The following is a 13,037-nucleotide window of genomic DNA, read 5'->3' as shown; positions in this document are numbered from 1 at the left end:
TCACAAGGTTTTAACCTTATTCCTTCAGATAACTCAACTGTACGTTTTAGCATTTTAAAATTTACATGCCCCAAACGCCTATGCAATAAATGGATACATTCTTTATGAGGCTTTATATTATTAAATACAGTTTGAGCCTCCCCTTTCTTACTATTATCTAAGACATATAATGTTCCATTTAAAGCTGCAGTTACCCTTTTGTTATCTTTTTCAATTATGCAATTATTATCTTTAAAAGTAATTACATAACCTAATTTATCTAATACCCTTACTGAAAGCAAATTAAACTTTAGTTGCGGTACATACAACATTTTTATATCCTGGTTTATGTACGGACAACGTGCAAAACCTTGACCTTTCGCTTTCAGGTTCCAGCCGTTAGCAAGAGATATATGTTGAGAACTTGTAGACATTTTTATAAATTTTGTCTTATCTCTTGTGATGCAGTGAGATGCGCCACTGTCAACCACCCATAAATTATTCTTCACATCAGAGTTGCTAAACGTGGCTAGTTCAAATGCTTTCTTTGGCTTTTTTACATTCTGGCTTTTTCTCTTTTTGCAGAATCTTGCCAAATGTCCTCTGCCTCCACAATTAAAACACTTTTTAATTGTGTATGCCGTCGAAGATAAATTCTCTTCTTCGGGTGCTTTACTTTGCTTTGCTGGTTTCTTTCAAGCTTTGAAGATAATTTCTCTTCTTTCTTATCTTCTCTCAGCTCGTCACGCTCACGCCTTCTTCTGGCTTCTTCTAATAGCCTGCCTGTAATCTCGGTTAATGAGAGGCTTTCTTTTGGCAATACTTCCAACGAAGTCACATAGTCATCATAGCTTTGATCTAATGAAGATAATATTATGTAGACTTGTTGCAGTTCATTAAATATAAGCTCTTTTTCTTGCAAATCTTGAAAAATGCTCTTCATACAGTTTAAATGAACTAACATATCTCCATTCCTCTGAAGATGCGTTGAAAAAGCTTCCGTGTAAGATTTATATGTGCTCCTACACTGTCCCGAACATAAATCTTCCTGAGGTTCTCCCAGCAGTTTGCAGCATTTTCTTCTCCACGAATATGGACAAGCTGCTGATCACAGAGAGTCAGTCCTATGATGCATAAAGCCTGCTCATTCTTCAGTTTAAAGTCTTGTAACTTTTCGTTATCATCATCATTAGCAGGATCCCAGCTACTCACATCTGGTGGGTTTGCTATAATGTCCCACAAACCTTCTCTGCGTAGAAGTAAACTACATTTCATTGACCATGAAACATAGTTTGTTCCATCCAGCCTGGATATCATGGACAGTTGTGACAAATTTACTTGTGCCATTACTCTTCAGATATTTTGACTATTTTAAACTAATTAAAACAGTTTGTTTTTACAGTAATGTGCAACTCACACCAACTCTCTCTGCTATATCCTGGTTAGTTAGACTATGCTGCTGGGCCCATAACCAATGTTAGGGTTTGGAGATTAACCCCTAGCAGAGTATTGCAGCAGTAGTCAAGCCAGGCAGCCAAAGGAGAGCGGAAGGGCCCCAGAGTATACACACACTGAATACAAACACTGTTTGTAGTTTAAATAGTTTTTAATCCAGTTAGAGTTTAAGCATTGTCATTCAGTCCATTAAGTCATTCACAGTATTTCCATCCAGTAAGACTCACTAGTATAGTCCAAGTTAAGAGTCCTTGCAATATCTTTATCAGCCGATAAAGATATCTTCTCCTCCTCCGGTTTCACTCTCCAGAGAAACAAACGCTGGATATTCAGCAAACAGTAGCAAACAATAACAGTTCAGTCACAGGCACTCACAGTCAGTAATCTCAGTTAGTCGCAGTAACACACAGTTACTCGCAGCAGCACACAGTTACAGCACACAGATACAGTAAGTTTTCCAGCTTCTAATGCTTCCTTATATTGTAACTTCTAACCGCACCCTTAGTCGGCTAATTGCCTGCTGCATTGTGCTTAAAGTGATAAGCACTTAAACCATGATATCTAAGTTTTATATATTTATTCACCCAAACCATATTTGGTATCAATGTTATACCTAACACAACTGCTGAGAGAAATCATTCAAGGGTCTGGAATGAAGGGTCATCATTTTGCAGATATACCCAGTTACACATTGCCAAGCCTACTAAGGCAGAGATACCCCAGAAAAGATTGGAGCCTGAAAGCATCTGGAGGCAGTGAACTAAACCTTGGCTGAGTCACCAGTAGCCAAGAGACATCCGGCTCTTGATGGGGCTGAACTCTCCCTGAAGGATTCACAGCCCAGGGATCCTTCTGAACCATTGGCTGCTGGTGAAAACACAGACGAAAACTATAGGTGGGAGGGGTCTCTGCCCACATCCTCGTTACCATTCAGCTGGACGGCTACTTTAACCCACCCCACGTCTATACAGCTGGTACAAAATGTGTCAATATATGCCTGGTAAAACAGCCCCACCAGGCCAGAATAATACCTACTTTGAAGTCACTGCAATAATTGCCAGTTGGCTTCCAAGCTAACTTCCAAGTCCTGGTAAATTCCTTTAAAACCTTGTAGAGCACAGTGACCATTATAGCAAAGTCTTGCTAGATTCAAATCTTCCTATCTGATAGAATAATGAAGGGAGGCCTGTGCAGGACCTCTACTATCCCTTCAAAGTTCATGGGTCTTGGATCAGGTCTTACCAGCGGATGACATGCTACTTTGTGGAATATTCACTCTCCTCCTTGTGTGCAGATGGCATTCCATGAGCACATCAAACAAAGCTGGCTCAGACTTCAGTTTGTTTTGTTTTGCATAGGGGTTGATTTAAAAATATATTTTAATATTAATAATATTTTTATGTATATTTTTTATTTTGTTTGATTTGATCTTATATCCTGACCAAAGTCCGGTCGGAATGGGGCAGTCTATAAATATTGTGAAATAAGCAAACAATACCGAATATTTTCTTTTAGAAAGTGACTCAGCACATTACAATGGACTTTCAAGTAAAAGCTCTCAAAAGTTATTTTTACAATAACACAAGGCAATATTTGTTCTTCAACGTGCCTCAAAATGTAGCTTGAAATTCAAGTCCACTGAAAACTTAAGGTAGTAAACTAAACAGAGTCATGCTTGAACTTGCGTTTTAAACTAAGCATTGCAGAGTAAAGTAGAGAGTTGCCCTTTCCAAGGTCAGCTTGTCCGTCTGCCAGGGCAGTTTCCTATTCCAGCCAAAGAGCTGATGGGGTCATGCCTGGCCTTCCTCGATGGGGTTGCTTAGGGTTGGCACAGGTGCAGTGACTGCTCCCTTCCTAGGCCTAAGGAGCAAACAAAAGGTAAGGGAGCGATCTGTGACGGGGGTGTGGGACCCGGTGGGATGGGAAGCTGACCCTTGCAAGGCCTGTGGGGATCCAGCGAGGTAGGATGGGAGCAGTGGTGGGATTCAAAATTTTTACTACCGGTTCTGTGGGTGTGGCTTGGTGGGCGTGGCCATGTGACTGGGTGGGTGTGGCTTTTTTTTTTTTTTGCAGCCATCTCCCCACCTGTTTTTTGGGCCTTCTGGGCCTCAGAAGAGCCTCGGGGGGGCATTTTTGCTCTCCTAAAGTCCTCTGAGGCTCAGGAAGGCAAAAAATAGGGGGAGGGGGCTGAACCATTTTTTGCCTTCCTGGGCCCCAGCAAGGGGAATCCTGGCACAGCTGATCCTATGAACAGCTGATTGTCGGGAGGGGAAAAAAAGAAATTTTAGGCTAGTGGCCCCCAACCTTTTTTGAACCAGGGACCGGTTTCACAATTATTTATTCTTCCACGGACCAGTACCTGAGTAACGCAAGACTCCACTGCCATCGGGACGGCTCTTCGTTCGAAGCCGCCCACCCCTTTGACGAAACTAAGGTGCGAGCACCCAAATGCTGCTTTCCAACCGAAAACCCGGAAGCAACCGAAAACCCCGAAGCGCCGTCGAAACAAGATGGCGGCACCCAAGCTTTGCGGCCCAATAAAAAATGATCCACGGACCGGTACTGGTCCAGGGACCGGTGGTTGGGGACCCCTGCCTTAGGCGAATGCCAGGCGGGCGGGCAGGGTGAGCGAGCATCAGGAGGGAGGGCGACCGTGTCGGGGGCGTAGCCAGCCAGAACTTACTACCATTTCGGCAACCCAGGCCAAATCCTTGCTATCGATTCGCCCGATCCAGTGCAACCCAGCTGAATACCACCACTGGATGGGAGGACTGGAGGGAGGGTGTGTGTGCTTAGTGTCTCTGTGGACAGTTGTAAAGGCAAATAATTGTGGGGACGTTGCAGTGACTAACTTTGAAACTAAATACCTTTTGGAGGGTCTGTTATAACTTTGAACAGTCTCTAAGCAACCCAGTCATAAGTCAAGGACTACTTACAGTTTGATTCTAATAAATAAACTTCATGACGCTTTTAGTAACCTTATACTAATTTTTTTTTAAAAAAAAAATCTTCTAATGTCAAAACAAAACAGTCCCACTCAGACTTTTCTATTATAGTCTTTCAACTAGCTTCTGGCTTGCTGGAACCCCACCTCCCAATTCTTTTTTAAAAAATGTCCTGCCGAAAGAAACAATGGGAACTTAAGTCCCTTTGTTGTTTCTATAGGTAGTTCACGCTGGGTGCTATTTGTCAACTCACAGAAAAAAAGGTTAAGCAAATGATTAAAAAGAATATTACATCAGCAAGTAATAAGGGCCAGACACATTTTTTTCAAGCCTTCATGTGCCTGACACAGAAGTAGGCAAACAGCAATGAATTAACCTCCAAAAACATACCTGAAGCATAAAAACAGCAAAAATGTTGACTTTATCTTCATGCAGTGTATACTTTTGAGTTTTGTTTATTTCTACATGGTAACCGGAAAGCTAATACTATAAATGCTGTATCTAATGCATTTTCACAAAATACTTTTGCATTCTACAATACTTTTGATAAAGGAAGCCCACATAAGGCACATACCACAAAAAATATGACAATGGGTATCTGGATATTTTTCAGATTAGTAGGAGGCAAAAAGAGAGCAGGGAGGGTACAACCGTGGTTTCTCTCCGCAAAGCTCTTGACTGGATAATTTAAATTACCACCTTGATGAACATATTCCACTTTTTTGTCTCATCTGATTTTTATAATATTGCTTTCAAAACGTATCCAACATATTAGAGACTATTCCCACTCAATCATCTGAGCTCTAGCTGCAAGAAAAAGACCTGTGTCAAAAGTCTTAATTGCCATGGGATTTTTTAAAAAACACTGTAATTATGGGATTTTTTAAAAATACACTGTATACTGTATTTGAGGCAATTAAAGAATTTTTAGTGTTGATCCCCATGAGTGACAGTTACCATGGCTAACGATTTTACTGGATTCACTTATTGTTCAAAATGCTACCTTGTTGAATCCATGTGCCATGACTGTACCCCAGGCTGATGTTTATTGCCAATAATCAAACAGGCAGAAAGGGCAATGCTACAACATGCCGGAGGATATAAATCCCTCCTCATTTACTTTTCCAACGACTAGGAGTAAGAAGGAAAGTGCCTTCATTACTGTCATGCCCTGTCTTTATTGTCTTTATAAACTATCTCCGGGAAATTCTTTATTACCTATATCGACTTTATTACCTATATTGACCTTTATTACCTATATCGACTCACGTGAAATCTTATTCTGTATCATTCTAGGTTATGAATTCTACTGGTTAACAGAAAACTGTGTAGATAAGAAATGTATTACTATTATTTATGTGATGTACACTGTAGCATTACTTGTTAGAACATGTGTGTGTGTGTGTGTGTGTGTATAATTTTATTTATTATTTATTTATTAAATTTTTATGCCGCCCACCCCTCCCACAAGGCGACTCTGGCGTCATCCGATATTTCTATCACATGCCAGACCGGTTGTAGAGCACTCACTTTCCCCCCCTAAATTAATACGCCCCAAGCAAGTATCTTAAGTAGCGTGCACACATCTGGAACATCATCCAGGTAACCCCAGGGCACAACTTCACTTTACGAAACACCTTACTCTCCCCCCACTCACCTTCTTCTGAGCAGCTTCTTTCTTTCTCTTGTCGTCTTTCCTCTTTCTCTTTTCTTCCATCAACTGTTCTTCCTCCTCTTGCACCAATTCCCTGGAGGATAAGGCTGAAGTTAGGAATGCATTCTGGAAAAATATCCTAACTACTGCAGGTAGCCCTCACCACTGCTGCTCATTTAGTGACCACCGGAAGTTAAAAATGGCACTGAAAAAAAGGTAACTTATGACCTGTCCTTGCACTTACGGCCACTGCGGCATCCGGTCATGTGAATAAAATTTTGGGATTTGCAATTGATATGACTTTATGATGGTTGCTGTGTCCCAGGGTCATGTGACCGCCGTTTATGACCTCCCCAGCTGGGTCCTGACAAGCAAAGTCAATGGGGGAAGCTGGATTCATTAAATGACCACTTAACAACTGCAGTGATTCAATTAACAACTGTGGTAAAAAGATATTAAAATTGGGCGTGACTCACTTAACGACTGCCTTGCTTATCAATACAAATTCTGGTCCTAACTGTGGTCATAAGATGAGGACTACCTGCAATATGTTCCTATTAAACCTGAACTTTACAAAAATGAAAGGCGACACATTAGTTTACTTGTTGCGCTTTCTTCCAATTTGTTGCACTACATTTAAAACAGGTATGATTAACTATCCAAGTTCAGAGAAGGCACAGCACTGAGCAGAATTTGAGGGTTAAGATTTATGAACGAGGAAAGGACGGTGACACCTGGAGTCTCCTGCTTCAGCAGAGGGCTGGACTAGAAGACCTCCAAGGTCCCTTCCAGCTCTATTCTATTCTGCTTGACAGGAACGTAATGCAGGGAGAGATGGGGGGGGGGAAAGGGAAGCATCAACAGGCTCACACGGAAAGGGTCCAACGAGAAGATTGTTTTTATCAAAGTAAGCCCTCCATGAAACCAATGGGTAATTAAAACCCCATTTAATTTGTCATTATTATATTTGGTAACCAAAGGCTGCCACTTCGTGAACGTTGTTTTCAAAAACATATTTACTATGCAAAACATTGCAATTTAGCCACAAAAAACTTGGTTTGCCCAGAGACCCCAGAGGCATTTCCAAATAAGGGTGGAAGAACTGCACCCACCCCCAGCCCCAGCCCCCAAAAGCTGCTCCAGTCACTGAAGACCATATGCTGAGCTGCAGTGGAAGTGGCAGATTCCCCTGAATGAAGCAGGCTGCACACACACTTTTAAGTAAAGCTTCAATCCTGGCTTTCTTCCAATGTTCTTTTTATTGTGCTTCCATGTCGTTTACTAGATTTTATTCTTCAGTCAGTATCAAGCCACTGGCAGTTAATATACTTTTATGCTCCCCTTTCCTGTCTGAAGGGCAGCATTGTCAGCGAGAGGTGCTTCCTGGAAGAACCCTGTTCAGTTTGTTTTCCAAGAGAGGTTGGAGCAATTAAAATCCCTCTTCATTCTAATAGCCTCTTTGCAGTTTTTTCGCTTTGGAACGCAGCATATGCAACTTCTTGATTTATCATAAATAATACAGAATTGTTCTTCTTGTTTATCTCCTGATTTTAATGCCAATGTTTTCCACACTTTTACTAAATTAACTAATTTCTAAGCAGGTGCAGATAGCTATGGCTTCCCATATCCTTCAGCTGCTATAGCCAATGGAGTGTGGAAATTATCCCAGTGTCCCTATGAGATCCGGCGCATTGCCCTTGCTTTCCCATTCTTAGTTGAGTTCAAGCTCATTTTGCTCATACCATCCTGAGCTTTACGGTAGATGTAACAAGATTTATGAACTAATGGCTTTTCCTTGGCTTATTTAATAATCCTATTACGGCTCCTTCTCCCACTCCATTCTGCAAGTTTTTAATCTAAAATCCGTACTGTGGGTCTTCCCAGAGTCTGCAGGATTCAGCCAGAGCCCCCTCAGCACAATCAAGGGCACGATGGTTTGACCAAAGACATTTTTACTCAACCTTACGGAGTTCAGACAGAAACTTAAAGTCTCCTGTTGACAACATTTGCAACAGCAAATTCGATATTCTTCATCTTGACACGGACAGGAACGATGGGTGGAAATTCCGTCCCTGGGAGAAGATCCCCAGGAGAGGAATTTTCACCGATCATTCAAGACCACCTCAAGATGAAAAACACTGAATGTGTATTGCAAATGTGGATGCTTTGTGTGCATACATTCTCGGACACTGGGAGATAACAATATTCAGAGACAATATCGGAATATCTTATGGGTGCATAAGCGCACCAGTGTGCCTACTGTCCCTTTCTTACTGTATTTACTTCCTTTGTTCATGTTTATGTTCATAGCTATACTTGTTATCTTGTACATGTTTGACAAATAAAAAAATAAATATTTACCAAGGCATCCCAATGCTGAGCACTCCAACACAGAAGGAAGACAAAAGTTCCCCTGGACTAGCTAGAACGTGAGATCCACTCTCAAAAGCAACTGCCCATTTTAGGGAAAGCCACACTCCTACAAAAACTGAAGGAAATGAGTTTGTCTCCCGAGTACCAAGCATTGCTGTGAAATATACCTCAGTGATGCTCTCAAGGAAATAATCCACTTGAAGGACTCCCCTCCCCTGGCATTAGCAATCAATTGAAATATAAAATATGCACGCAAGCCTTGACTTAAAGTCCTACAAAACACAAATCTGGAGCAAGGATTTGGATTGGGACAGGACTATTTTTTGATGTTTTCATTTATGAGACCGCAGAAGGAATGCGGTTTAGCTACCTTAGAAGAACTGCCTTCCCAAAACTCTTCCACTTCTGTCCTCCTGACAAGATCCTGGTTTTCCAGCCATTTTAAATTACAAGTAGTCCCCGACTTAAGACCACAATAGAGCCCAGAATTTATGTTGCTAAATGAAAAATTTGTCCAGTGCCCCATTTTACGACTTTTCTCGTCACGTTTGTTGAATCACTGCCATTGTTAAATTAGTAACCAGGTTGTTAAAGGAATCTGGCTCCCCATTGACTTTGCTTGTCAGAAGGTCACCCCCCCCCAAAAAAAGGGGGGACCCCAGGATGCTGTAACGGTCATAAGTATGAACCAGTTGCCAAGCATCTGTATTTTGATCATGTGTCCCATGGGGATGCTGCAAAGGTGGTAACTGTGAAAAATAGTCATGTCCCTTTTTTCCATGTCACTGTAACTTTGAACAGTCACTAAATGAACTGCTGTTAAGTCGAGGACTATCACTGTGTGATCTCCCCATTCAGTGTGCAGAAAGGGGCATTCAGCATTGAAGTCGGCCCTTTCAGAGCTCAATGATATGGGAACACACTGGTGCTGTGGGATTAGGTGCCTCCACGCAGCAGGCTACGCAATACAGGCTACGCAATACTCACACCCAGCTCTTCCCTCAGCCACGCATGCAAATCTCTCACACCCACAGAGCGAGGTTGCCACCCTGCACAAGAGCCAGGAGGAACCTTTTTCCACCTCTCAGGACTAAGCAGCCTGTAGCAGAGCAATTCCTCGCACTGTTGGCACATCGGCTCCTGCCTTTGCCCTTTAAATCTGCCACGTGGAGATGGGGGGGGGGGGGGGAGGTGGCAAGAAGACGTCTTGGGGGGGGGGGGGGGGGCCCTTCATTTTAAATGATTCAGACTATCAGCTGCAATCTTATGCTTCGCTGTAGTGACAGACTACCATGAAGTGTGGGGGGGGAGGAATGAAGGGGGGGGAAGAATGCTTCGGGGAAACGAAAGGAAATGTTTTATCTCCTACAGTCACCCAGCTGGAAGGAGGGGTCCACATACCAACCTGGGCTTGAATTGACTGTTAGGAAAACACCTTGCTTGAACCAGATTGGTTACCCTGGGGGGAGCACCGAGAGACAGTGAAGGGAGGAAAGAATAGAACTTAGGGATTTTGGTGCGCGGTTTTCAGTTCTGGCTTTGCACGGCTGCAAGGGTGTCAAACTCGCGTCGTCACGTGACATATCGGGACTTTTTTCTCCTTCGCTAAAACGGCCGGGACCAGCACATGATGCATCTGGCTGGGGGCCATAGTTTGACACCCCTACACTACTGCAATGCACTTGGTCTCTAATAAACTCTACCTTTTTCAACAAATGGAGCCAAGGATTGTTTCTATTTAGAGCAGAGGTCTCCAAACTTGGCAACATTAAGACTTGTGGATTTCAACTCCCAGAATTCTCCAACCAGCATTCTGGGAGTTGAAGTCCACAAGTCTTAAAGTTGCTCAAGTTTGGGGACCCCTGGTTTAGAGGTTTGAGTTGTGGCAACTCTGACACGTACAGTTTCCAGTGATCAGATTGTCTTACTGTTCTAAATGGTATTAATGCATCGATTCTCTAAGAATATTTTTGCTACACAGAAATATGTAGTTTTGGGTCATTTTCCTCAATAAATAAATGAACAAAGTATTTGTCGTATTTGTTTAATCGGGCTTTTCTTTGTCTACGTTTAGGCTTTATGTGGGAACAGATCACATTTTAGGTCACATTTATGCAGAAATACTGGCAATCCAAAGGGTTCACAAACTTTTTAGCCCCACTGTAATTTTCTCAGATTGGGTTTCCAGAGGGAGGGGGAAGGAGCATGCCAACAATGTCCTCTGTATGGAAAGTTAGCAATAGAAGTCTTCTCTCTTCAAAGAAGTTAAGACTATGAAAATCAGAATATTTTATGGAGAGTTTTCATAGCTGGAGAAATTTTCACAGCACTCCACAGGACTTATCTTGTGAGTAATGCAGTGGTTGTGGGGAATAAGAGAATAAGGCTGAGTACAGATAACAGTTAACTGCAAGAAAGTATTCCTGAATCAAAAAGATGTAATACAGCTTAAGCAACCACAGCCTTCTTTTTGCTCACAATGTAACACAAAGGTTTTCAATGCCATCTTTGTTTTTCCCTCGTTCCTCTTAAATGAAGGAAAACACAGTTTAACACCTCAGAGAACTCTTCCCCGTTTATATGGAATAAGCAAGACTTAACAGGTCTAGTACAGCAGATGTCTACGCATAGCTACAGTACCCCAAAGAACCAGTCAAGTGAATGAATCTATAAAGCAGGGGGGTCTCCAAACTTGGCAACTTTTAAGACTTGTGGACTTCAATTCCTAGTCTCCCTATCCAGCAAAGCAAGGCTGGCTGGGGAATTCTGGGAGTTGAAGTCCCAAGTGTTAAAAGTTGGAGATTTGCCACGCAGATTCAAGCAGGCCGGCTGCAAGGACCCGTGGAGGTTCATAACTGAAAAGAGACAGAGCTTGGGAGAGGCGTTCCTTGGGAAAGCCCAGGCATGAGGCAGAAGGAAGAGACAGGCAGCCTGCAAAGGAGCAGCCACGGAACTTGCAAAGAAATAGGAACTGGGGACCTCTGAAAGAAAGGGGGGCCCACTGACACGGGCAAGAGGGACGCTGGGCAGCTGCTGGTGCCAATCTCAGCCCAGGCAGAAAGATGGGTAGATCCCCAAGGCAAGAGGGGAGCAGAACAGCCTAGCCTGAAGGCAAGAGATGGAGCTGAAGGTGGGACGTGGCCTGGCAGAGCCAAAGAGTTGGGAGCTAAATTTAGTAGCGGATCCTTGGTTGGCCCATTGACCAAGGGAGGTGAAGAAATCCAGCTTTGCCCAGCTGGGAATGGGCTGCAACAGGTGAAGAGAAAGGCACTGCCAGGGAAGAAGAGGAAAAGGAAGCCACTTCACCCGGGGAAGGCTGAGAGGGGCTTCTGGAACAGGAACCCACCGGCTCCCCTTTTAAGAAGCCTGGGTCAGACAGAGATCCCAGGATAGACCAACTAGGAGTGCATTTCCACTGTGCTCTGGAATGCCAGCTGTTTAAAGCAGGGGTCCCCAACCCCTCAGGCCACACAGCTGGAAGTAGGCAGTGACCGAAACCCCCACTCTTCCCCCCCAGTCCGTGTCTTCCATGAAACTGGGCCTTGGTGCCAAAAGGGTTGGGGGACGCTGGCTTAAAGGTATTCCGCCACCCTACTACCTAGACCAGGGTGTCCAACTTTGACTTGTGGACTTCAACTCCCAGAATTCCTCAGCCAGCTTTGCTGGCTGAGGAATTCTGGGAGTTGAAGTCCACAAGTCTTAAAGTTGCCAAGGTTGGACACCCCTGGTCTAGACCACAGCGCCAAACAGTCCTTGTTGCACATAAACAGAGGCTTGTATTTTTTGTACTGGATCAATCGGGGGAGGGGGACACCACCCCTTGGAGGACCCCCCCCCCACGCCCTCAAGGGTTTGCCAGCAGGCTTAGGGGAGAACTTCAGGAGCTCCGTGGAGACCCCTGCGAATTCCTAACCAGCTGCTGTCACTCCACATCAGCTACTCCTCATTTCAGTACATTGTAGTTTTAATAAATTAAAAGTAGACAAAACTCTTTGGGTTGGACATCAATATTATTTCAATTAGATCTATTTTTAAAAGAATCAAAGGATTATTAGATGATGGGGGTTACAGCAGTTAAAATGAAACGTGTAGGTTTTCTATCTTTCCCCAGACTGATGTTTCGGGGTGGGGGGTTGTCATCTAGGGGAAACTACAGAATCTCCACAGCTCCAGGCCAAACTCTGAGCAACAGGTTGAAAAGGAAACGTGAGAAAAGCGGAGCATCAACTTAAAATGTTTCAGACCGGCCTCTTCAGACATCCAGTCTTCCCCTCCCTCAAAACCGGCACCAGCGCTTTCAAAAACTTTCACCTACATTGCTGCCCTTTCATACCGACTTCATCTCTGTTGCCAATGTGCACCTCTGAAAGAGGAAGACACGTTTTTACAGAATCAGTGAGGCCCATACTTTGACAACCCCCAGAGGATGCAGCAATGCCCCTATTTAACTCCAGCTAGCTGTGGCCACAAGTCAGCTGGAGAAAGCAGAAGGTCTTGAATGGCACATCTGCAGCAGAGGCTGCAAGGATGAAAACGAGGCATGCATGCAAGAGCCAGCAAGCGGGAACCCACAGCCAGGAAACCTGTCTGGGAGCCATTTCCCTCAGCGAACTGCTTTGGGCCAGATTAGC

General features: G+C 43.6%; 1 protein-coding gene across 5 annotated transcripts in view; it reads right to left on the bottom strand.

The window, feature by feature from the left end:
- Positions 1-13,037, bottom strand: part of TNRC6A (trinucleotide repeat containing adaptor 6A) — a 60,626-nt gene that overhangs the window by 41,502 nt on the left and 6,087 nt on the right. For all 5 annotated transcript variants that reach the window (XM_087973106.1, XM_026684378.2, XM_087973108.1 and 2 more), the window contains exon 3: positions 6,037-6,127. In XM_087973106.1, the coding sequence (XP_087829232.1) occupies positions 6,037-6,127 (91 nt within the window). The remainder of the gene's footprint in view (positions 1-6,036; positions 6,128-13,037) is intronic.

The sequence above is a fragment of the Notechis scutatus genome, chromosome 12, assembly GCF_049901735.1.
Source record: "Notechis scutatus isolate UNSWTSFEM ecotype Mainland chromosome 12, rNotScu1.2, whole genome shotgun sequence".
NCBI lineage: Eukaryota > Metazoa > Chordata > Lepidosauria > Squamata > Elapidae > Notechis > Notechis scutatus.
Note: the sequence above shows the minus strand (reverse complement) of the source record. Positions and strands in the feature narration are given on the sequence as shown.